The following is a 23,956-nucleotide window of genomic DNA, read 5'->3' as shown; positions in this document are numbered from 1 at the left end:
AATATTCGCTCCAGAAGAAACCTCAGAACTCATCATTCCATTTTCACAGTTTTAAAGATAAGGAAGAAAACTGAGGCCCAAGGTGACTATATCTTCTTTTCGACCCAGAACTTTCTTTTCAAATATTTTTAGTAATGCTTTTCACACCTTCTTGCTCATTTAGCTAAAACTATACAATTAACATCCAATTAGCAGGTTCAGATGATATACGGCCCAGTGGATGTCTTTGATCCATAGCACAGACTGTGCCTCCTATCACCTCCCTTCACTTTACTGTAGCTCTGTGTTGGTTAATTTTCTGTGTCAAGTTGACTGGGCCATAGAATGCCCAGATATCTGGTGAAACATTATTTCTGAGTGTGTCTGAGAATTGGTGGACTAAGTAAAGTAGACTGTCCTCCCCAATGTGGGTGGGCACTACCTAATCTACTGAAGGCCAGAATAGAACAATAATGTAGAAGAAGGTTGAATTCTCTCTTTTGGCCTGACTGCTTCAGCCAAGACATCAGTCTGCTCCTGCCCATGGTCTGGGATTTATACCATCAGCATTCCTGCTTCTTAGGCCTTTGCACTCAGGCTGAAGTTTACATCATTGGCTTTCCTCGGTCTCCAGCTTATAGACAGCAGATCCTGGGACTTCTCGGCCTCTGTAATGTCATGAGCCAATTTCTTATAATAAATCTCATTTTATGTGTGGCTGTATGTATATACACACACTACACATATATACACACACATATATATGTATGTATATATGTATATAAAATATATACGGCTATAGATATTTATCATTATACATAAAACTATATATAGGATATAATTATATATAGGGATATATCTTTATATCTATATCTATATATCTGTATCTATATCTATGTCTATCTTATTGGTCCTATTTCTCTAGAAAACCCTAATACAAGCACCTTATATCTAACTGTAATTGCTTTTTGTTTTCTGCACATACACTATTCTGCTCACCTCCATGCTTTTGTTTCAGCTGTCTCCTCCCTATCCTACTTATTCCTCTCTCTCCTTTACTTAATTACATCCTGCTTATTCTAAGTTTGACATTACTCCTTTTGGAAGCCTTTGTGATCTGAACCAGCCTCATCCCCCAGGCTACACTACGTTCCCTTTTGCTGTGTCCTCATAATACCTCGTATATCTCTCTGTGGGGTAACTGCTAATCTGCATTCTACTGCCCCATCCTCACTAAACTAATCCATCTCTGCATCCTCCGTACCTAAGATACATAGTTTCTGGTACTTATTAGCCACTGAATAAATGTTTGTAGATTAAAGGAATGAGTGAATGAATAGATGAATTGGAATCAGGTGTAACTAATTAAAAGAAGACTTGGAGCAGGTCTAGCTTTCATCATGGATTAAATCACTAGATAAAAAAAGCAATTTTTAAAGTACATGCTCTGTTAATGGTGGGTTAGTAGTATCATCTTTATATATATGACACCGCTTTATTATCTTTACTTTAATTTGTAGAATTATACATATATTTTTTTTCTGGGCATCTAGAAAAAAAATCTTTATTTATAGTTTGCTTTGATTGCTATAAGACCTGACATATTCTAACTCAAGTTAAAATGCTTAGGACTGCCTAAGAAATACATGGTTTTAGGTTTCTCCTTTCCTCTTTGAGAAAAGATCTCATCAAGACTGATTGATTTCAAACATCCATGAAGACTATTAGGAACAAAAATAAGTTTTAAAAAATAATACTAATTAAGAAAAAAACCCCAATCCCAGGCATCAAAAATGCCCTGGCAGGGCTGCTGGAAATGATCTCTATGTATTTTTCCATTCTTTCACTGGTTCTCTTCTTTCACTGTGTGATAACTGACACTGACCTAAAAACTCTGATTCCCGGAGAGCAGAAAATATGCCAGTGGGATCTGAGCTCCCAGCTGCAGGGTGAAGTGCTAAAGTGAACCATATATTTATTTGAATCATTTGGCAAAAGGAAAAATGTAGCAAATGCACTGTTACCTCTAAACCCCATGGCATGACAGCCCAGGACTCTTGGCATTTTCATAGACCCAAGCTGTTTAGTATGTTGTCTTGTTTTTCCCTCAAGTTGTATTCAGTCTGATTATTCATTTCTATAATAAGGGCTTAACCCCAGTGTTAAGGTCATGCACCTAGTCAGTATATTACATCACTTACTGAAGCTCAAGTTAGCTCTTACCCTCTCTCTGCTGCTGGCTCATGAATTGTCATCTACTCTGGCATTTTTACTCAATGCCAAATGATGCTATAGCGCTCGAAGAGGAAGGGGAATGGAAGAACCAGAAGAGAATATGGCCAGTGTAGTTCATGGGTTTGAAGCACATAAGACTAAAAATTATTATATGTAAAACTAAGTAGCAGTTGAAATTTGTTTTCTACTCGTAGCTTTCTTTTTCTTTTATGAACTTGGTTCTCGCTTGTCAGATGCTACCTCTCCCAGAGTCCCTCGGCTGTAGGAAGTAATGCCCTCACATCTTTCGGCCCCTGGTAAGACTGCTTTTTGTCAGGCCTCCACCCTGCCATTGTCACTGTGACCCTGGCAACATGCTCACCCCTCCTGTCATCTCCCATTCACCACCTAGCCAATCTGTCTAGAGCCTAAAGTCCATATTGTTTCTAGATCTCTGAGTGTCCATCATCATGAAAAATCTAAGACTTCCGTGTCACTCCTCATCACTTATTGATTTGATTCTGCACACTGCCTTGTTTTGACCAATTTTCCCATTCCTCTCCAACTGTCCAGACTCTTCCACTCTGATCTATGGAACCCTATCATCACCATGATCCCTATATCTAGGAAGATCATACAATTTACTGTTTTGATGGGAATAATCTTGAGAGTGGGACACCTGGCAAAATCAAGGTTGTCCCAAACCAGGACATACAGTTACCCTGCCTATACCCTCAATCTGTTTTTTTTTTTTTTTTTTTTTTTTTAATTTCCTTTTACTTTCTTTTGCTAAGTAGAACCTGCTTCTCCTCTGGGGATACCACATTGCCTTTGGTCTTCTCAAGTGGTGGCTATTTTTCTCTTCTACAACAGTCATATCACTGTGGCTGGATCAGGGTAGGTGTTCTCCTTGCCCCTTGAACCAATTCTGGACCCTTGTCTCTAAAGTCCTCTAGCTTTGAAGCTCATGTTATCAGACTTTACTACCTGCTACTCGTTCTTACTGCAGTCATCTGCTGATTCTGTCACTCCTCCAAACTTGCTTGAAGATTTTATCACTTGCCTCTCTGTCACCCTCAAATTCTAGTTCTGTGGTTATTCTTGGTGATTTGATTATTCACATAGACATTCTTTCCCAGTACTTGGCTTCTCAGTCTCTTGGCTTCTTCTTCTCCAAAGATCGTGTCTTTTCTCCCACCTCAGGCCACCCACTCTCATGTCGTATCATCTCCAATGCCAGAATTCTCCTCATCATCTCAATTTCAGATGTGTCATCTCAGAACCAACTTCATGTTATTTCCAATCCCACCCTTCTGGCTCACTGACTCCAACAATGCTTCAGTCCCATCTAGACCTAAGCCCATTGCTCATGCCACCCTTTTGGTAGCCTCAGTTTCCTTGTGTTATAACTGTCTTCCTATACAGCTCAGATTCCATGATTCATAACAGAGATCATTTCTTTACATATACTCTTAACTCTTCTGCTATGCTTATCTGGCAAACACCAATTCTGATGAAGTCTGCTCTCTTGACTCCATGTTTACGCTCAGGCAGCTGAAGATAGGGAGGTTAGAGAATCCCCCACAATCACGCTGATTGGTCCCAATTTACAGTCATGAACACTGTTGCAAAGGGGTCTTTAGTCTTGTCTGGGAGTCCCATTACATTTCACTAGTCTACTGTTCCTCCCATTCTCCAGGACAACCATTCTTACTTTCTCTTTCTTTAAATCTCCAGAATCTCTGTGTTCTTACATTTTGGTGATAACCTTGGTTCCCATTTCTTTGAGTAAATACAAGCAGTCAAAAATGAACTCCCATGTGCTCCTACCACCATATATTCCAACCTATCTGAATGTATGTCCATATGCTCTACCCTCTCTCCTCTTACTATGGATGGATTATGTTCCTAAATCCAAACCCTCCACTTGTGCACTGGATCTCAGCAGTTCCCTGTCTCTCTCTCCTGCATGATGAGTTTTCCCGTCTTACTATATCATCCCATCAGTATACAGACATTGTATATGCTCCTTCATAAAAAGTTTCCCTGAACTTCATATCCCACTCAAGGAACCCCTCCCATTCTTCAGCATTTCCTTTGAAGAAAACTCCTTTAAAAAGTGCCTATTCTCATAATCTCCATTGCCTCCTTCCTTGTTCTTTTTTTCTCTCCAATCTAATCTTAATTCCTTCTCCTTTCACTCTACCAGATCTGCTCTTGTCAAGGTCACCAGTGACTACTGGTCACCAAATAAATCATTAATTCTTAGTCTTCATTATACTTGCTCCATGAGCATCATTTGACAGTTGTTCATTTGAGATTCCTTGAAACACTTTTTTCACTTGGCTTCTAAAAAAAACACTCTTGTTTTTCTCCTGCCTCACTGGCTGATCATTCCCTGACTCTGTTATACCCTTTTTATCTCTCCCTCCTCTAAATACCAAATTGTTCCAGGGATTAGTTTAGCAATCTGTCTTCTCTAGATGCACCCACATCTGTAGTCATATCATGGAGTCTTATGACTTTAAAAGGCAAACACTATGCTAGTCATCCCCAAACATTTATCTCCAGCTAGAACTTTCTCCTAAACATCCAACTCATATCTGCAGCAATTCTCTTGGCATCTTTGCCTAGATAATTAAGAAGCATTTCATATTAACTATCATGCCAAAGGCAATTTTTCATTTGGCTTTTTAAATCTGCTCTTCCCATAGTTTTCTCAGTCTCAATAAATGGCAAATTCATTCTTCCATTTACTTAAGCCAAAGACATTGGACTCATCTTTAACTCCTCTTTTTCATACTCCACATTCAATCTTTTAGAAAATCTTGTCAGAGCTACCTTCACAATATATTCAGATTCAACCACTTCTCACCACTTCCACCATAACCACTCTGGTCTACCCACCATCATTTCTCACTTGGATGATTACAGTGTCCTCCACACTGGTCTCCCTGCTTCTAGCCCTTGCCTATTTTCTATACAGCACCTAGAATGGACCTTGAAAAAGTAAGTCAGATCATGTCACTCTTCTGTCCTCAACCCTTCCTTGACTTCCTATCTCAGAGTAAAAGCCAAAGTCATTTAAATCGCTTCAAAATATTATAACACTGATTTTCAACCTTTATTTTGAATCAGAACCACCTGAAATAGAACAAAAAATGGCACAATCTGTATGGAAACACAAAAGACACTGAACAGCCAAAGCAATCTTGAGAAAGAAAAATGGAGCTGGAGGAATCAGGCTGCCTGACTTCAGACTACACTACAAAGCTACAGTAATCAAGACAGTATGGCACTGTCACAAAAACAGAAATATAGATCAATAGGACAGGACAGAAAGCCCAGAGATAAACCCACACACATATGGTCACCTTATTTTTGATAAAGGAGGCAAGAATATACAATGGAGAAAAGACAACCTCTTCAATAAGTGGTGCTGAGAAAACTGGACAGCTACATGTAAAAGAATGAAATTAGAACACTCCCTAACACCATACACAAAAATAAACTTAAAATGGATTAAAGACCTAAATGTAAGGCCAGACACTATCAAACTCTTAGAGGAAAATATAGGCAGAACACTCTGTGACATAAATCACAGCAAGATCCTTTTTGACCCACCTCATAGAGAAATGGAAATAAAAACAAAAATGAACAAACGGGACCTAATGAAACTTAAAAGCTTTTGCACAGTAAAGGGAACCATAAACAAGACGAAAAGACAACCCTCAGAATGGGAGAAAATATTTGCAAATGAAGCAACTGACAGAGGATTAATCTCCAAAATTTACAAGCAGCTCATGCAGCTCAATATCAAAAAAACAAACAACTCAATCTAAAAATGGGCAGAAGACTTAAATAGACATTTTTCCAAAGAAGATATACAGATTGCCAACAAACACATGAAAGGATGCTCAACATCATTAATCATTAGAGAAATGCAAATCAAAACTATAATGAGGTATCACCTCACACCAGTCAGAATGGCCATCATCAAAAAATCTACAAACAATAAATGCTGGAAAGGGTGTGGAGAAAAGGGAACTCTCTTGCATTGTTGGTGGGAATGTAAATTGATACAGCCACTATGGAGAACAGTATGGAGGTTCCTTAAAAAACTAAAAATAGAACTACCATACGACCCAGCAATCCCACTACTGGGCATATACCCTGAGAAAACCATAATTCAAAAGAGTCATGTACCACAATGTCCATTGCAGCTCTATTTACAATAGCCAGGACATGGAAGCAACCTAAGTGTCCATCATCGGATGAATGGATAAAGAAGATGTGACCCATATATACAACGGAATATTACTCAGCCATAAATAGAAACAAAAATGAGTTATTTGTAGTGAGATGGATGGACCTAGAGTCTGTCATACAGAGTGAAGTAAGTCAGAAAGAGAAAAACAAATACCATATGCTAACACACATACATGGAATCTAAAAAAAAAAAAAAAAAAAAAAAAAAATGGTTCTGAAGAACTTAGGGGCAGGACAGGAATAAAGATGCAGACATATAGAATGGACTTGAGAACATGGGGAGGGGGAAGGGTAAGCTGGGACGAAGTGAGAGAGTGGCATGGACATATATACACTACCAAATGTAAAATAGATAGCTAGTGGGAAGCAGCCACATAGCACAGGGAGATCAGCTCGGTGCTTTGTGACCACCTAGAGGGGTGGGATAGGGAGGGTGGGAGGGAGATGCAAGAGGGAGCGGACATGGGGATATATGTATACGTATAGCTGATTCACTTTGTTGTACAGCAGAAACTAACACACCATTGTAAACCAATTATAGTCCAATAAATATGTTAAAAAAAAAGTATCACCTGAAATGATTTAAGATATTCAGATGCCTTCCATTCCCCAATTAAGATTACAATGGGTAAAAAGGGTCAAAAGGTACAAACTTCCAGTTATAAAATAAGTAAGTCATGGGGATGTAATATACAGCATGGTGACCATAGTTAATAATACTGTATTGCATATTTGAAAGTTGCTGAGAGAATAAACCTTAAAAATTCTCATCACAAAAAAACCAAATCTGTAACTATGTTGATGGATATGAAGTAGACTTACTGTGGTGATCATTTTGCAATATATACAAACACTGAATCATTATGTTGTACACCTGAATCTAAGATAATGTTATATGTCAATTATAGCTTAAAAAAAGATACAATTGGTTGGACATTTAGGTTGTTTCCATGTCTTGGCTATTGTAAACAGCACTGCAATGAACATTGGGGTGTATGTATCCTTTCGAACCATGTTTTTCACTGGATATATGCCCAGGAGTGGGATTGCTGGATCATATGGTAGCTGTATTTTTAGTTTCTTAAGGAACCTCCATACTGTTCTCCATAGCGGCTGTACCAATTTGACAGATGAATGGATAAAGAAGATGTGGTACATATATACAATGGAATATTACTTAGCCATTCAAAAGAATGAAATAATGTCATTTGCAGCAACACAGATGGACTTGGAGATTATCATACTAAGTGAACTAAGTCAGACAGGGAAAGACAAGTATCATATGATCTAGCTTATATGTGGAATCTAAAAAATATATACAATTGAACTTACTGTCAAAACAGGAACAAACTCACAGACTTAGAGAACGAATTCATGGTTACCAGGAGGGAAGGGTGGGGGGTAGGAATAGACTGGGAGTTGGGATTGACATGTACACGCTGCTGTATTTAAAACAGAAAACCAACAAGGACCTTCTGTATAGCAAGCACAGGGAACTCTGCTCAAATATTCTTTAACAACCTAATTGGGAAAAGAATTTGAAAAAGAATAGATACATGTATATGTATAACTGAGTCACTTTGCTGCACACCTGAAACTAACACAACATTGTTAATCAACTACACTCCAATATAAAATAAAAATTAAAAAAAAGATATGATTGGAATTTTAGTGGGATCCAAGCATCCACATTTTTAACAGACTCCATCCTGCCTAACTCCCACTGTGATCTTATCTCTTATTTCTCTGCCCTCCCACCCCCGTTTCCTCCCACCCCCTTGCACCCTGCTCCAGCCACATGGGTCTTTTTGACATTCCTCTCCATCACGTCAAACTAGCTTCTGCCTTGGGAATTTTGCAATGTTCCTTCTGCTAAAGTACTTCCCATCCTCCTTTTCTCCCCACTATCTTCATGGCTCATAAACTGTCTTCTTTCACTTTCTCAGATGGCTTCTGAGACCACCCACTCTGTGACGGCAGCACCCCTCTTCTTGCCTCTGCTCCCTTTCATGCTCAGTCTTCCAGTTTTTCTTTATAGCACACATGTATGTGCTTGTCTATTGTTTTCTCTCCACTACAGTACAATCTCCATTTGGGCAGGGACTTTGCTTATTTTGGTGTGCCTCCCAGTGCCTAGAACAGTTCCTGGTAAATAATAGGTGCTCAATGAATATGTGTTGAATGAGTAAGTAAAACAACAGGTTCAATCCACCCAGTTTTTCAGCCAGAGGTGAACAAATTGGGTAGGCTTACTTCACCATTGAAGAGCGTCTGGAATTTTTCTTTCTGCTCCAGTCCTCTAAAATCCTTAATATTGGCCCATGTGATATGATCAGTCTTTTGTTTTGGCTTTCATTTCAACACTCCAGTTTTCCAGCTAAGATTAAAGCTGGGCCCTGAAGCCCAGGGGCTTGGCTGGAGCCTTGATGCCCCACCGGTACCTTGTCAAGTCCCCTTCCCCCATAGTGCTCTGGGACTTAAGCAGACAACCTTACAGATTGATGTTATCTTTCTGATTGAATGCGGCTGCTGCCAGCACTGCTACCCGCTTGCTGTTGCCATAGCATCCATCAGAGTTTATATCCCCTTCGAAATATATAGTCTGAAGTATCATGTAGTTATCACTGGGATCCTTTGGCTAGGACAGGAGTTATCCTACCAATACTGACTTTCTTCTCTTCCCTAGTAGTCTTTATTGCTGAGGTTTTAGAATAATTTGTCATTCACCCCCTGAGACATAACAGGCTATCAGGAAATGGACACTGCCCTCTTATTAACCAGGGACTTTTCTATTTCAGTGCTACACAGAGATCCTTTATTCCTGGTCAGATGCTTACCTGTGATGTAGAAGTTTCTCTATCGATTCTTAAAAATTACCTGTCTTGTGTTCCAGTCTCTCCTAAAATAATCTGATAGACTGAATTCCATTAATGTGCTAATGCTAATAGCTACTTAAAATCATAGTCTTCCAAGATGTATTTGGGTTTTAACAGGGATGGTTTCCCATTGCTGTAGTTTCGGAGTGTTGCCGAGTCACCATCGTGGCCTCCTAACTGGTTTCCAGCTTCCGCACTGTCACCTCCAGTCTTTCTCAATACAGCAGCCATATGATTTGCCAAAGTATGAGTTAGATCATGTTACGTACTCTCTGTTCAAAACACTCCTGAGTTTCATATCTCACACAGAGTAAAAGCCCGCTTAGAATGCCCTCTATGGCCCTGTATGAGCACTTCTCAGACTTTAGCATGCATATGAATCACCCGGGAATCTCGTTAGACGGAGATTCCCATCCAGAAGGGCGCAGGTGGGGCCTAAGAGTCTGCATTTCTAACAAGCTCTCAGGCGATGCTGAAGCTGCTGGTTCACAGGACTAGCTGCGAGTAACAAGACCGTATGTGATATGTTTCCTCCCTGCCCTCCGGCCCTCTACCTCTCTGACATTGCTGCACTCCTGATGTTCCCCTTTATTTCTAGAGCTACCCTGGCCCCCTTCATAGTCTTAGACCATCCAGGCATGTTCCCACCTCAGGGTCTTTGCACTAGCTGACCCTCTGCCTGCAAACACTTCACCCAGATATACACCTCTCTCTCTCCAAAGCTTCTTAGCGAAGCTTTCCCTGGCCACCTGATTTAACAAGGCAGACCATCTCTGTTTCCATGTCCCTCTTCTTTTCTCTCCAACTCCGTTTTTCTCCTTAACTCTTCTCACTGCTGAAATACAGCATATTTATCTTGTTTATTGTCTGCCCCCTCCACTAGAATGTAAACTCCATGAGGCATTTTTGTTTTTCATTTATGTTCACTTCAGTGATCAAAACACTGGGTGTTTTGATCAATAAATAATTGTTGAATGAATTCATTAAAGAACTCAGTTATATTTTTCAAATCACATTTTTTCCTACTTATGCAAAACGTCCTAGGAAGAGGAAGGCAGGAACATTTCTTCTAGTTTAATTAGGCTAGTGTGGTACAGGCGAAATGTCTCCCAAGGAGAGCAGATCAGAACTCATTTACCTAATCCTCATTTATACAGGTTTCTTTGGTATGAGCAGAGCAAAGATGTTAGAAGCGACCAGGATCTACCTTCAAGTAAGAGAAACTTACTGAGACTGGTAGCACAATTAGAAACAAGCACAACCTGAGGCATTAATGGGATCTATTCAAAGTTACACCTAGATTGGGAGGATTGTTTTCACAGTGATGCAGTCTTTGCTGGAAGGGAGTTACTATATGTATGAATTCCTGTCAAAGGTAGAAGTTTGGTCTTTTGTGGAATATTGACCTAGAAGACCTCTGAGGTCTTATCTGCCTGCACAAATTAGAAATCAGTGACAGAGAACAGGAAGCTGCTGTGTGAGATGTGTGTGCAAGACCGGTTACTTGAGGAAGAGTCCACCAGCCACAATTCATGTCTTGTAGTTCTCAATCTCATGAACTCCAGTGAGCTTTAGCAGGTGAGAGGCTATTGTTTGTTGGTTGGTTGGTTTTGTGTTTTAATAAAAGCTGGCTAAGACCTTGAAAACTGAACCAAAATACATTTTATTATAACTACCTAGTCTCTGTCTAATCAGTGTTCAGCTGTCTCTGATATTGGTTGAAAGAAATACATACAATCAGCACATTTCACTTTGATATTTTCCATTATAAATTAATACAAACATTCTTCACTACTCCTCTAGTAAATCCGAAAACTGAGTATATGGGGTGTAATAAACACTTGGGGACTTGATTTGCAGTTTTAAAATCATAAGCCCTCTTTATCAGCAGACTATCAGGGAATAGAAATTGCTCTCTACTTCTTTTATTGCATTATCTTTTTTATTATGTCATAATTTTAGGTTAACCTTAGGAAATACCAAATAGTAATGCTTTGTAATAACAAATCACTCACACATACATTCTTTCATGTAAACTTCAGGATCATCTTAAGAGTTTATTATTCTAATCGAACTATTTATTGATGCTTTTACATATATATATTTAATAATGACAAAAACCGTAAGAGGTACAAATTCTCAATATGATGATAAAAATTCTGAGCCTCAGAGATTTTAAGTAACTAGTCACATTTACACATTTTACTTAAAAAAATGAACTGGATATATACCTAGGTTGTATGTCTACAAAGCCCAGGCTTTTAATTCTCACACTGTGATAATTCTACAGCTGAGTAGAGTGAGTCTTAGAGAAACCAAGTGATTTGCCCAACGTTATACAGCTGAGAATTGGAAGAACCAAGAAAGAAAACCAGATAGTTTTTTCTAAAACCAGAGTTCTTTCTACTCTTCATAATAGCTTTTTATTTTTAAAATGTATGACATTTAACAACAGCATAAGAAACACTAGCCCAAGCTGAAAGGCGATGGAATGGCTACGTATTTAAATAAAAAGAAACATGAAAGCCTGAAGAGTAACTAAAGTTCTCAGCATATGCTGCAAGATTGTCAATAGCTGAGTCTAGAACACTTTTATTTCATAGAATCTCAGGAATTTTCTCAGTGTGAATATTTACAGTTTATTTTTACATTTACACATGTGTCAAATTAAATTCCATATGGTCAAATAACTTAAATTAAAAAAAAAAAACAAGCCAGGGTTTCCCTGGTGGCGCAGTGGTTGAGAGTCCGCCTGCCAATGCAGGGGACACGGGTTCGAGCCCTGGTCTGGGAAGATCCCACTTGCCGCGGAGCAACTGGGCCCGTGAGCCACAATTACTGAGCCTGCGCGTCTGGAGCCTGTGCTCCGCAACAAGAGAGGCTGCGATGGTGAGAGGCCCGCGCACCGCGATGAAGAGTAGCCCCCGCTCGCCGCAACTAGAGAAAGCCCTCGCATAGAAACGAAGACCCAACACAGCCAAAAATAAATAAATAAATAAATAAATAAATAAAAAATAATTAAAAAAAAAAACCCCAGAAAATGTAGGAAACTGTATGTACATACTTAAAACAGGTTTTCTTAAAGAACACTGAAGACCTTAGAAGATATATATGTATATCTTACATACATGACTGCTTAAAGCGTCTATGTAGCAACTGATGTCCTATGTCTCTATGATTTATATATTATATTGAAAATACCAGGATGTAGGAAGTGTAACCAGTTTGTATTAATACAAAGAATGAAGGGTAATGGTGTGTGTGTGTGTGTGTGTGTGTGTGTGTGTAAGAACATGGGAATAAAAAATAAAACGAGGTCTTATTTACTTGACTGGCTACTGCAGAAAGTTACAAGTTTCTTATGGTCTCACTATTTCTATTCTTTGCACACTCTTACCCAATTCCCATATATCAGTTACGGTGATCTTGACAGATAAAAATGAATCATGACATTTCCCTATTTCAGTAGCATTTTTTGCCATTCAAATAAAATCCAAGTTCTTAATAATGGGCAAGGTCCTACTTGATCTATCCCCTGCATACTAACCTCATTCCACATTTTCTCTTTCAGTAGTCTCCAGTTCATGTTGATTTTAAGTTGGTTTCTTGAATGGACCTTCAGAGCTTAGCTTATACTAAGCACTGCCTGGATGTTTTGTCACCCTCTCTTCTACATGATCAGCTCTTCATCAGGCAGATCATAGATAATATCTTATGTCCTCTAGGAACTTACCTGATCACTGTTTCTCGAATAGATTTCCTTCTTAATTTCTACAATAGCACCCTATTTGTCTTTTTGATAGCATTTGTCACAATTTAAGTCATTTTGTTTGATCATGTATTTTAGTTTCCTTTTCTCTCTCTCCCACCAGACCCTGTATTTCATGAATCCAGTGGTCATTCCTCTGTGGTTGAGTTTACCTCCAGTTCCTACCTCAGTGCCTGGTACATAATTGTTACTTAGCAAATATTGGATGAATGAATGAATAAATAATGAATTGGTGAATATGTACGTTTAAAAGTTATTTTTATTCTGAATCTGTATGTCTGGAGAAAAGAAAATGAATTTTCTCTGGAATGTTATGGTATAGAAAAAAGTTGTAAAGTGTGAGGAGCTTTGGATCTAAAATGGATAGAAATACAAATTGTGAACTTCAATTTATACTTATACGCAAGAAAGCAAAATTGTTTTTAACAGTAGACAATATGAAGGAAAATAACTCTTCCCCAAACCATTATTCTGAGGCTTAAATTCATTCACATACAATGAGTACCTAGTAAATCCTAAAATCTATCCTCCCTTCTCCCCCAGACAACGTATAGTATAGGTCCATTCACCTGCCCAGTCTCACCTGCCCCCCACTCTATGCCCCCAGTAATTGGAGGGTACTGTGTTTAATTTCTAAAAGCCAATGGGCCTCTGGACAAAGACAAGAGGATCAATACCTGGGCCTTGGGAAAGTGGAATTAATATAATGAGGATGAAGGAGTTAGAGGCCATTGATAACATTTCAAGGACATTCTCTTATTTAAAAGCATCATTAGTACTTGCAAAGAGGTTTATGTCACCATTATCAGGTTTTAAATAATGATATCAGTGTAGTGACTGAAAAAATTACCAGGGTGATGTTAGGGAACCATCACAATAGCAATAGCAGATAAAGGAAAACATATGAAAAGGCACAGAATAGTGCTAGATCCTGTGGCAGAATAACTTTTATAGTCATCAAAACATTCTCCAACATGGTATTATTGAGTTTGCCTTTTGAACAGGGAACTCAGACTTGGAGTCCAAATTATTCTGCTGTGAAAGGTTACAGAAAAAAAGTATATACCATCATTGATGCTGTTATTAGACATTCATTCATTCATTCAGTCATCCCATAATTACTTAGTGAATGTCAACCCTTATGATTTTTCACTGTAATAGCCACTGGGAAAATTTTAAGCAAAAATCATTCAGTTCTCTCATGGAGGCTGATGGGGCCTGAGGAAGAAAGAATTACTTCTGTGTAGATGTTTATAAACCACGGCCCAGAATAAAAACTAGCTTCATGTTTTTTACACAAAGGACTGCTTTCTAAGTTTTTTTTTTTTTTAAAATAACTTCTAAACGATGGTTTTATAAAAATAAGATACAAATAAAGATTTTCACTTTTGGAAACAGAAACAGACTTTTGTAGAAGCCTTATTTGTGGAGAAGATTAACTTTTACTCACAGAGAGCTTCACATAATCATAACATAAACTTTTCATCGAAAAACAAATGCAGTGTAGAAAATACCCTGAATCATTTGAAAAAACTGGATAACCTGAATGATATTTGGAATGGGATTTGTCAAAATCTTTTCAAGTCTTCATGTGTATATGTCCATGACCAGCTCATGTTTTCTAGCTTTGGAATCCCATTGGAAAAGGATCCTTTAGACACACCACAGAAATCTGTTAATTCCCTCTACTGGTACAGCGAGTTACCTCAAAATCTTCTTAAATCAATAAAAGGTATAATTTAACTGAAAACTCTATGTCAAAGTTAAAATTTAAAAAAGGAAGTAAATCAAACTCAGTTTAGCAGTTCCAATATGGGGGACAGAACGGTAGACTATGAATGAAGAACTATGGCCGGTACCTTTTGAATGCCTGCTTGGGATTCCAGAACGTTATTCTCTGATCCATTGCTTCGGTTGATCATCCGCCACATTTGGGAATACATGCTGTCCCTCTCAAAAGGATTCATTCCCTTCATGCGAACGTGTTCATACACCGCAGAGTCCAGGACTGTGCCATAAGGGATATCTGTTTGCTTGGAAAGGTCCTGGAGAGACCTTGATTATTGGGAGAGCAGAGAGACACAAGAAAGAGTACTGAATATTTTCAAGTGGAGATAAAGTTAAAAGAAGCAAAAAGTAATATATGTAAATACAAATGTCAAATTGCTTTTCTTATTTTTTTGTTTCTTAATATTAAGATGTAATATATAAGGAGAATTGCTTTAAGAGTGTATGGCACTTACATAGATCATGAGAAGACAAAAATCATTACTGAAGGAAAGGTGGAAATTTCTAGTGATAGGGCAATGTTATTTTTGTTTTCACTGAGAAAAAAAATCTAGCAATTCCATCAAAGACAAATTAAATTACATTGCTAGATAGTCATATAATCATTTAGTTTTTTAAAAATGTCAATACGTTACAAGCCTTAAGCCTATGTTCTTTTAGGTGGCAAGGCTTAAATATTTTTATAAAATAATTACGTTTTGTATAAACAACATGTTTAAGTAGATGTATACTTAAAAATTAGTATTTGTAATAGTCATTACTCACTGAGTGTCTACTACATACATGCTAGGCAGTTGGCACACAGTATCCTTACAGCAATGCCTCATGCTCAGAACTATTTCACCCATTTTACAGGTAAGAAAACTTAAGTAGAGGGAATAAAGGACCAGCTCAGTGTGGCACAGTGAGGGATAGAGATAGAATTCAAATGTAGATCTGACCAGCTCCCAAAACCATATTATTTCTACTGCAAGATGTTGACTCTTCTCTGTATTTATTTTGCTAGATTTGCTTTAAGTGGCTGTGTGTGAGTGTGTGTGTGTGTGTGTGTGTGTGTGAGACAGAGAGACAGAGAGAGAGAGAGAGATTTCTATTTGTATTCAAATAGAATAAATTTCATGCTTTTGGATAGCTGAATATGTTTTCAGCTTTCTCTTTTACAGAATAATGTTCCAGGATTTCCAAATCAATCTTTGAGTTACAGATTGTATCTACTTGTCCCAGGTTATTCGTCTCTAAATTGATGGTCGATTTCCTTATATTTGAGTTTCTGAGCCACTCTATATTTTCTAACTTGGAGAACCAATTACCACTTCACTGGAACTCATTGAATTTGTGTAGGTGTCCAACCCTAATGACTGACATTTAAGAACAAATATGTGTCTTTGGAATACTGTTCAAAATTAGATGCTGGCACGCTTCAAACTCACTAACCTCTGAGAATGGGAGCAGATGCCTTGAAGCACTATAGTATATATTGAACAAGAACAAATACCCACAGCCCTCCACAATCACGGGCCATGAATGTCATGTTACGTTTACCTCTGACCTTTTGGTCTGTCTCTAGATGGCGTTTGCTAATGATTTCCTGGGGGTCTTTGCAACTAACACTAACATTGGGCAAGAGTATTGGTAATACTCTTGCAGGTCACCGTTTCCATCATGTGCAAAACTGTGTGGCAAAAAATACATTATGGGTCGTGTTTGTTAGAGGAATATTTGCGACAATTTCTAAAGATAACTTTCAGCAAAATTTAATCTGCATTTTATTGAGTTTTATGTTGTCGGTGTGTATCATGTACTCTATGGAAAAGAGTGAGATCATGGTAATTCCTTTTTGCTCTACACTTCTGCTGCATAAAATGATGCATTTAAAAATTGCTATTTGAAGGGAAGAATTTTCTGGAATATCCTACAACTATTGAGCTAATTCTACCATTTGTAAAAGCTAAAGCAAAAGCGTAAATTAATAGTTTACCCCAGGGGGGCTTCCCTGGTCGGGCAGTGGTTAAGAATCCACCTGCCAATGCAGGGGACATGGGTTCGATCCCTGGTCCTAGAAGATCCCACATGCCGCAGAGCAACTAAGCCCCTGCACCACACCTACTCAGCCTTTGCTCTAGAGCCCACGAGCCACAACTGCTGAAGCCGGCGCGCCTAGAGTCCGTGCTCCGCAACAAGAGAAGCCACCGCAACGAGAAGCCTGCGCACCGCAATGAAGAGTAGCCCCCGCTCACCGCAACTAGAGAAAGCCCACGTGCAGCAACAAAGACCCAACGTAGCCAAAAATAAATAAATAAACAAAAATAAATAAATAAGTTAAAAAATAATGAGGGCAGAAGCAGGAATAAAAGTGAGCTACAGGTAGCTAGGGTGCAACCTAATACCAGAGTGACAGGGCATTTGGTAGGAACATACCATAATTATCTTGGTAATAGTATAGCAATAAGAATTTTGTTTCAAACGAACAATTTACTTCTTATTTACTAATGTTTCCAGTAGTAGGAGTAAAACTATATTCAAAACATTAACATTTTAACATATTTCCCACTGTTTAGCAATGATCTAAACTGGTTACACAGGGGGAAGAAATGAAACTTATCAGTACAGGTTATGATAGCATGCCTCATTCACTCAATATCTGTAAATACAAGGGCAAGGTTAGGTAGATGTACAGAGCTTGCACTTTCTAGAACCTAAAGGTGTATGGCTAGAGAAGGTCATGTTACGATTCATCAGAAACCCTCCCAGGATAGGATTGGCTCCTTGCTGCCCAGTAGTTCTGGCAATCAATCTTGATTATAACTTTCAGAAGGTTTCCACTTGGTGAGATCATAGTGTAGGGGTGAAAAATGCTTATGCCTATATCTAAGTATATAACCGGTTTGCTCAAATAGTCATACTAGTAAAATACTGCTAAATAAATTAATACTCCTTCTTAGCTTTCCGTGAAAAGAAAATTGAAATCATGTGTTGGGATCTTTAATATAACCAAGTTTCCATGCCATAGTATCACCTTAAATATTAGCTTTGAACTTGAATGTAGAATTATAACACAAACAGGTTTTTAGCTGGCAAAACTGTTTTGTACACACAAAAATTTTAAAGCAGTATCTTAAAATGTTGCCTGTGTGAAGTTCTTGATGTCAGAAAAAGACAGTTTATTTTCAACGTAATTCAAATTCAGAATAGCAGAGCATTTTGTAACTTAAAGCAAAGGTATGTTCCCTCTAGCTTCATTTCTGATATCAAGTTCAGCTTATAAATTTGCCATGAGATCTGCTTGAAATAAAAATTATAGCTTGTCTGATTCAGTGTCGTTCCTTTATAGTACACCAAGATAGCCCACCAAAGGTGACAAAAATAAAATAAAGCAAAATGAAGTGAGCACAAATAGCTTATTATGGACAAAAGACAGCTGTTTTAGGAGCCCAACAGAGAAAGGGAGTACCTATTATAAGTAGTAATTTTGTTATTTTCACGCTCATAATATTTTAGATCTGAAGAAATGCTACGGCCTATATTATGAGGCCCTAAAAGAAATCAAGTAGGTTATTTCACAAGTGGTAATCCTCAAGAACATTATATCTTAAGGTCAACATCTGAGTGGATATTACTTAGACATGCCAATCATTGGTTTAAATGCAAAACAATTATAAAATAATCAACAAGCCCCTAATACATACATTAATTTACCTTGGCAAATATTGACATTTCTTTTTTAACAAGTGGCAATGTTTACCCAGGCCACAGAAGAAATGGGAAAATCTAGAGCATTCTAGAAAAAGAGTTAGCTGTGAATATACTCATACTAATATAGTCTATCTTTCTACCTAACCACACAAAACCTACATACACTCACATAAAATTCAGCAAATGATCTTTCTGTGAATCTATTACATCCGAGCCCTCCTCTTCCAACCCCACCCCCGGACTCATGCACACAGTAAAAATGAGTGTCCACAGCTACACATGGTGAATGCTAAAAGAAAGCAAATGCTTTTCCACTCTAATCAGTCTTATTTTCTCAACATCTTACTGAGATTCTTTTATGTCTTGTACTGGTGTCCTATACGACTAGCAACCCATGGATACTAAACAATACTCTCTGATAGGTAAGTGGTATTTAACTATTTGCTTGAACATTACATATACTGAGAAACTGTAATTTAGGACACTTCTGTGGAAGTAGATTTTAGGAATTTGGGTGGATCTAGGCTGATTACAAACTCTTTCCATGAGAAGAATAAACACTTAAAGCCCTTCAAGCATTGAAAATTAATTTTGATACATGTGATAGTCTGATATTAGCTATATCTGATAGCAATAGCTTTGATATTGGGTAGGTTAGCTTTTAAAGTCAAGCAGGTCTGTTACTTGTGAGCTGTGTAATGTTAGGTAGCTCTTAACCTTACTTTCCTCATCTATAAATGGAGAGGGTACCAGGGTCCTCCTCAAAGAGTGATTAGTGATCCTGTCATATCAGTATTCAATCAAGCTATCGTTTTTATACACAGATTATTATTATAATAATTCATCACCTTATAATGTCCTTTTAATGATTTTTAATGGATTTTGTGTGTGTGTGTGTGTGTTTGCGTGTGTGTGTGTGTGTGTGTGGCAGGATGACTCCTTATACTGTTAACAAGGAGATTCATGAATCGGAGTTGAATTAATGTCTCATCTCCTTTCCAAGTAAAAGAATGTATGATTCTATGATACTAAATGGTAACTTTCTTCATAGCAAATTTTTTGGGACATTTATATGACTTTGCTAATGAAATTATCTTATAATGAATGTGTTGCTACTTACATTTCTAAAGCTGCCAACTAGTTAAAAATCTAATGCCTATACCCTCTGCAGTGAACTTTCACTCATATTTTTACCTATTTTCCTTTAATAAGAGAATAGCTCTTACCTACATAAACTGTAAAATAACTCTCATAGGCCTTTCTTTTCCATCTACTCTCCCTTTCTCTGTTTCTCTCTCTCTCTCTCTGCCTTCCTTCCTTTCTTCCTTCCTTCCTTCCTTCCTTCCTTCCTTCCTTCCTTCCTTCCTTCCTTCCTTCCTTCCTTCCTTCCTCCCTCTCTTTCTCTCTCCCTTTTTTTTCTCTCTCTTTCTTTCTTTCATATTTGAGTCTGGTTGTATGGAATGCTCACCAACAAATGACAAGAGTGAGCTGCCAGCTTTAGCTTTGGGGAATTTTACGTCTAATCCCATTTTTAATGGATTGAAACACGTCGACTCAAGTTATCACATCAGAAGGATTTTTCTTCAGGGGGAGAAAAATGGAACGTGGTTGACAGGATAGGTGCTAGATGCTTCAGGCAAAGGGGCTGACCATGAAAGAGAAACAAACAAGCAGGGGCACATTAAAAGTGTCCTCCAACTCAGTTCAGGATTTTTCTCCCACACTGTCTCCCCAGTTTCCTCCTCTGGATGCTAATTTCAGCATTTGCTAAAGGACACGTTTTGTTGTAACTCCAAGAGCCCATTAGCAACCACATAAAGAGCCTGCCTTGTGCCCACTGCAGTTCATTGGTTGCAGTGGCTGAGAGCTGTCGTGGGCAGGGCACAGAGGCAGGTTTTCCAAGCACAAAAGGTACTCCAAAAGTTAACACTTAAAGAACAACGACATGCCATAATAGAGGGCCAGCAGAGTGAACATTAGTGTTATAGAGACCCAAGAAGCAGAAAAAAGGATCAGAGAATGTATTGAGGTGGTCAGGTAAGGCAGGCCTGCCACTGAGCCGTGCTGACGACAGCTGTGCACTGGGCAACCTCTTTGTTTACAGAAACATGGGTTTTGAAGATGTAAAGATTTGAGTTTCAATCCTTGGAAAAATTAAAATTCTCCAAATTGCAATTCCTTTCCCTGTTAAATAGGGGAAACAATCATTTTATAATAAAGTATCTGGAAGTTTGAAGTAGATTTTGATACAAGACACCTAGCCTAGAACTTACTCTTTAAGTGCTCAATTAATGATAGTTGCAGTTATTAATTTATTACTATTATTGCTGTTACTTTGTCCTCTATTATGATTTCTAGAATTGCCATCTTTTGATTTTTCCCACCAATAGATTCATCTCAGCTAAAGCTCTTCCTCACCTGTGGCCTTTAACTCCCACATCCCATCTAACCTCTCATCAAGTTTTGTACATTTTTACCCCCTAAATCTTGGGAATCTGTCACTACCTTTGCCTTTCCATTGCCAATACCCTCATCATTTCTACCTAGGAAATTATTTCTAAGCTTTTCCCCTATCTCTACTCCCACCTACCTCTAATCCATCCTCCATACCACAGCTAACGTGTTCTTTCTGATATTCAAATCCGATCCCATCCCTCACTTATTTAAATACTTCCTGTATACCTCACCGCCCTTAGAAAATGGTTCAAACTCTGTAGCATTCAAGATCCTTCAAAAATTTGGCCTAAAAACTTTTTTTTTTTCATTTTCAAAAACAACCTTTTGCTTCATTCATATTCACATTATACGGCAAACAGACCATTTCATCATTCCTTGCCTGGCAGGTGTTTTCTCAGCTTAAGATCGTTCCTGATCTTCCCTGGTGAATTTTTTCCCTTCCAGATCAAACTCAGCTGCTTCTCCTGTGCTCTTCTAATACTTAAAATATGTTCACATCTTAGCATTGTGGTTCGAAATTTTACTTCTTTGTTTACCTCATTAGAACGCATGTTACTGATGCTCACGATTTTAAAAAAAAATGTTATTTATTTATTTATTTTATTTATCTTGAAACTCAGAACCTAGCCCAGGGTCTGAAAAATAGCAATCAATGAGGTTCATTTGTTTTGGCTGTACTTCTTTATTAGAAAGATGCTTTCATCTTGGAAAACCAGCATTCCAAGTAAACTAGCATTGCATAAAAATGGGATTTTTACTATATATTACCAGCCATTCTGTGGGTGATTAATCATGGCCAGCAGTATTTTGTAGGAAAAAAAAAATTTTTTTTTTTTTTTTTTTTTAGAAAATACAACTTTTTGCAAACAAGACAGTTTGCCATAAATAAATTCAGAGGCAAGGCAAATACAAAGAAAAATTAAACAAATAGGTCTGAAACAAAATATCTGGAAAAGCTGAGGTATAGTCCAATATTCTGGTAAACATAGGATCCAGTACAAGGTGGAATGTCTATTCCTGAGAGGGATACTTATTCAGCAGTGTGGAAACAGAGATGACAATTTAGTGGTTGGTTTGATGAGTGATTTCTGATTAAAATATCAGAAGCAAACTGAAGTGGTGAAGAAAATTCCTCAACTAACTCTGCCAACTGAAATGATTAAAAAAAATGTAAAAGAATTCACGGTTTTAGTAGCTAAAGAAGAGATAAGCACCAGAACAAAGAGAGAATAGTCACCTTTGGTAATACTGAGTGTTATTATAGAAAGCTGAACTTTAGGATTTTTTTCTTTCAAGGGTTGAGTATTTACATAAAGAGGAAGAAGTCTCAAGAATATGAATGCTCTACTTATAGGAGAACAGATAAGCAGATGGAAAGGCTTCCTGTCTCCCTACTGCAATGTAGTTAATGGCCACTTGTCCTTTGAGAAACCACATTCTGAATCCTAGTAGCTCCTCCTGCTTAGTGAAGCTTTCCCAACTCCTCAGACACAAGTTTGGAAAGGATGTCTGATGAAACATAAGGGTATCAAGGGTAGATGGTACTGTAAGCAGGACTCTTAACACTCCCTGATGTCAGAAGAAAATCTGGTTTGCAGATGGTTCAGTCCACACTGAAGAGCTCAGTGAGAACTATTTTAAGTGCATGAGGGCTAACGCTATTTAATGAAAGCAGGCTCAGGAAAGAGTTGGATATTCTTTAGCCCAATAATGCTAGGTTTCTTATTTTAAAAAGATTAAGGTCAAAGTCACACTAGTGGAGGAACTACAATTCTCTCATAGAAGATGAGATTGTATAGCCTAAAAAAGTATAATTTATGGGGCAAGGTAATTCAGGAGGAACCCAGACACAACTATCTCTAGTGGAGAGGATGTATTTGTGTTTTTCTTTCTCTCGTGGTGACAGAATTTTTTTTCCTTTTCAAGACAGCAGAAGTTGGAAGTCTGAGGCCAACAGGTTTGAAGAATATCAGGCAAGGCAGAGGGCTAGAATTCCTTTACCTGCAGAGACAGGGAGAGTTTCCCAAGGGAGGCCCCCTGGTTGGAGAGGGTGTCTTATTAGAGGAACCATATGAGGACCAAAGAGGACTGGGGATTTACAGAGGAGGGTCAGCGGATGAGAAGGGCTCCACGTGGGATGCTCGAATAAGGCCTGAGTGGTGCCTCCTTCTCCAGCCCCTCTGTTCTGTCCCTCCCCCCGCTTCTGTCCTACATCCTTCACATACCCTCACACCCAACCTTATGCGGTTCACCAGAGTAAATTAGATAAAAGATGGCTTCAGGTCTCTGTGCTCTGAACTTCTTTAAAAAAACTATTTAAATATCCATCAGAATTCCAAATGTGCTTGGTCTAGGAAAAGTGTGTAGAGTTACTCATAAGAGGGTATTGTTCCCTTCCAAACACTGTCCCTACATGGTAGATTACTAGGCATGGAGGATTACACCCCAGGAGATGACTTTCAAGTCTTTCCTGAGAGATTTAGGAATATTTCCCCCCAAAGAGTAGTCAAGAGCGCCCCTATCTGCCACGTGGTATAGACAGGATGGTCACAGGTAATACTGGAAATTCATGTAAAATAGATGCATTTGAGATAGATGGGTGTCAGGGACTAGGTGAGGGAACATCCCCCTGCACTTGGAGAGACTTGCAGTTCCCATACACTTTTTAGAAGTTGATTCAGACTTGTGGATATGATAGGTCATTTTAGACAACCCAGAGAAAGGAGGAAGCACTCTGTCCTTCTTGCTGCTGTGAGGCAGTAATTAATAAAGGTGATAGTTAAACTCTCTCCAAAATGACAATGCTAAATAAATGCAAGAAAACAGTCATCTGAAAATCTGATTGTCTTGCCTGACTTGTTGACCCACATTATAAGCTAGGAAATAATTTCATCATGTCGTGCATCCTGAT

At 38.3% G+C, this 23,956-nt stretch overlaps 1 protein-coding gene across 1 annotated transcript in view; it reads right to left on the bottom strand.

The window, feature by feature from the left end:
* Positions 1-23,956, bottom strand: part of GRID2 (glutamate ionotropic receptor delta type subunit 2) — a 1,394,429-nt gene that overhangs the window by 211,107 nt on the left and 1,159,366 nt on the right. Inside the window, exon 13 of the mRNA XM_036853844.1 lies at positions 14,967-15,162. Within this exon, the coding sequence (XP_036709739.1) occupies positions 14,967-15,162 (196 nt within the window). The remainder of the gene's footprint in view (positions 1-14,966; positions 15,163-23,956) is intronic.

This window comes from Balaenoptera musculus, chromosome 5 (assembly GCF_009873245.2).
Source record: "Balaenoptera musculus isolate JJ_BM4_2016_0621 chromosome 5, mBalMus1.pri.v3, whole genome shotgun sequence".
NCBI classification, from domain to species: Eukaryota; Metazoa; Chordata; class Mammalia; order Artiodactyla; family Balaenopteridae; genus Balaenoptera; species Balaenoptera musculus.
The sequence above is the reverse complement of the archived record's forward strand: the minus strand, read 5'-3'. Positions and strand labels throughout refer to the sequence as shown.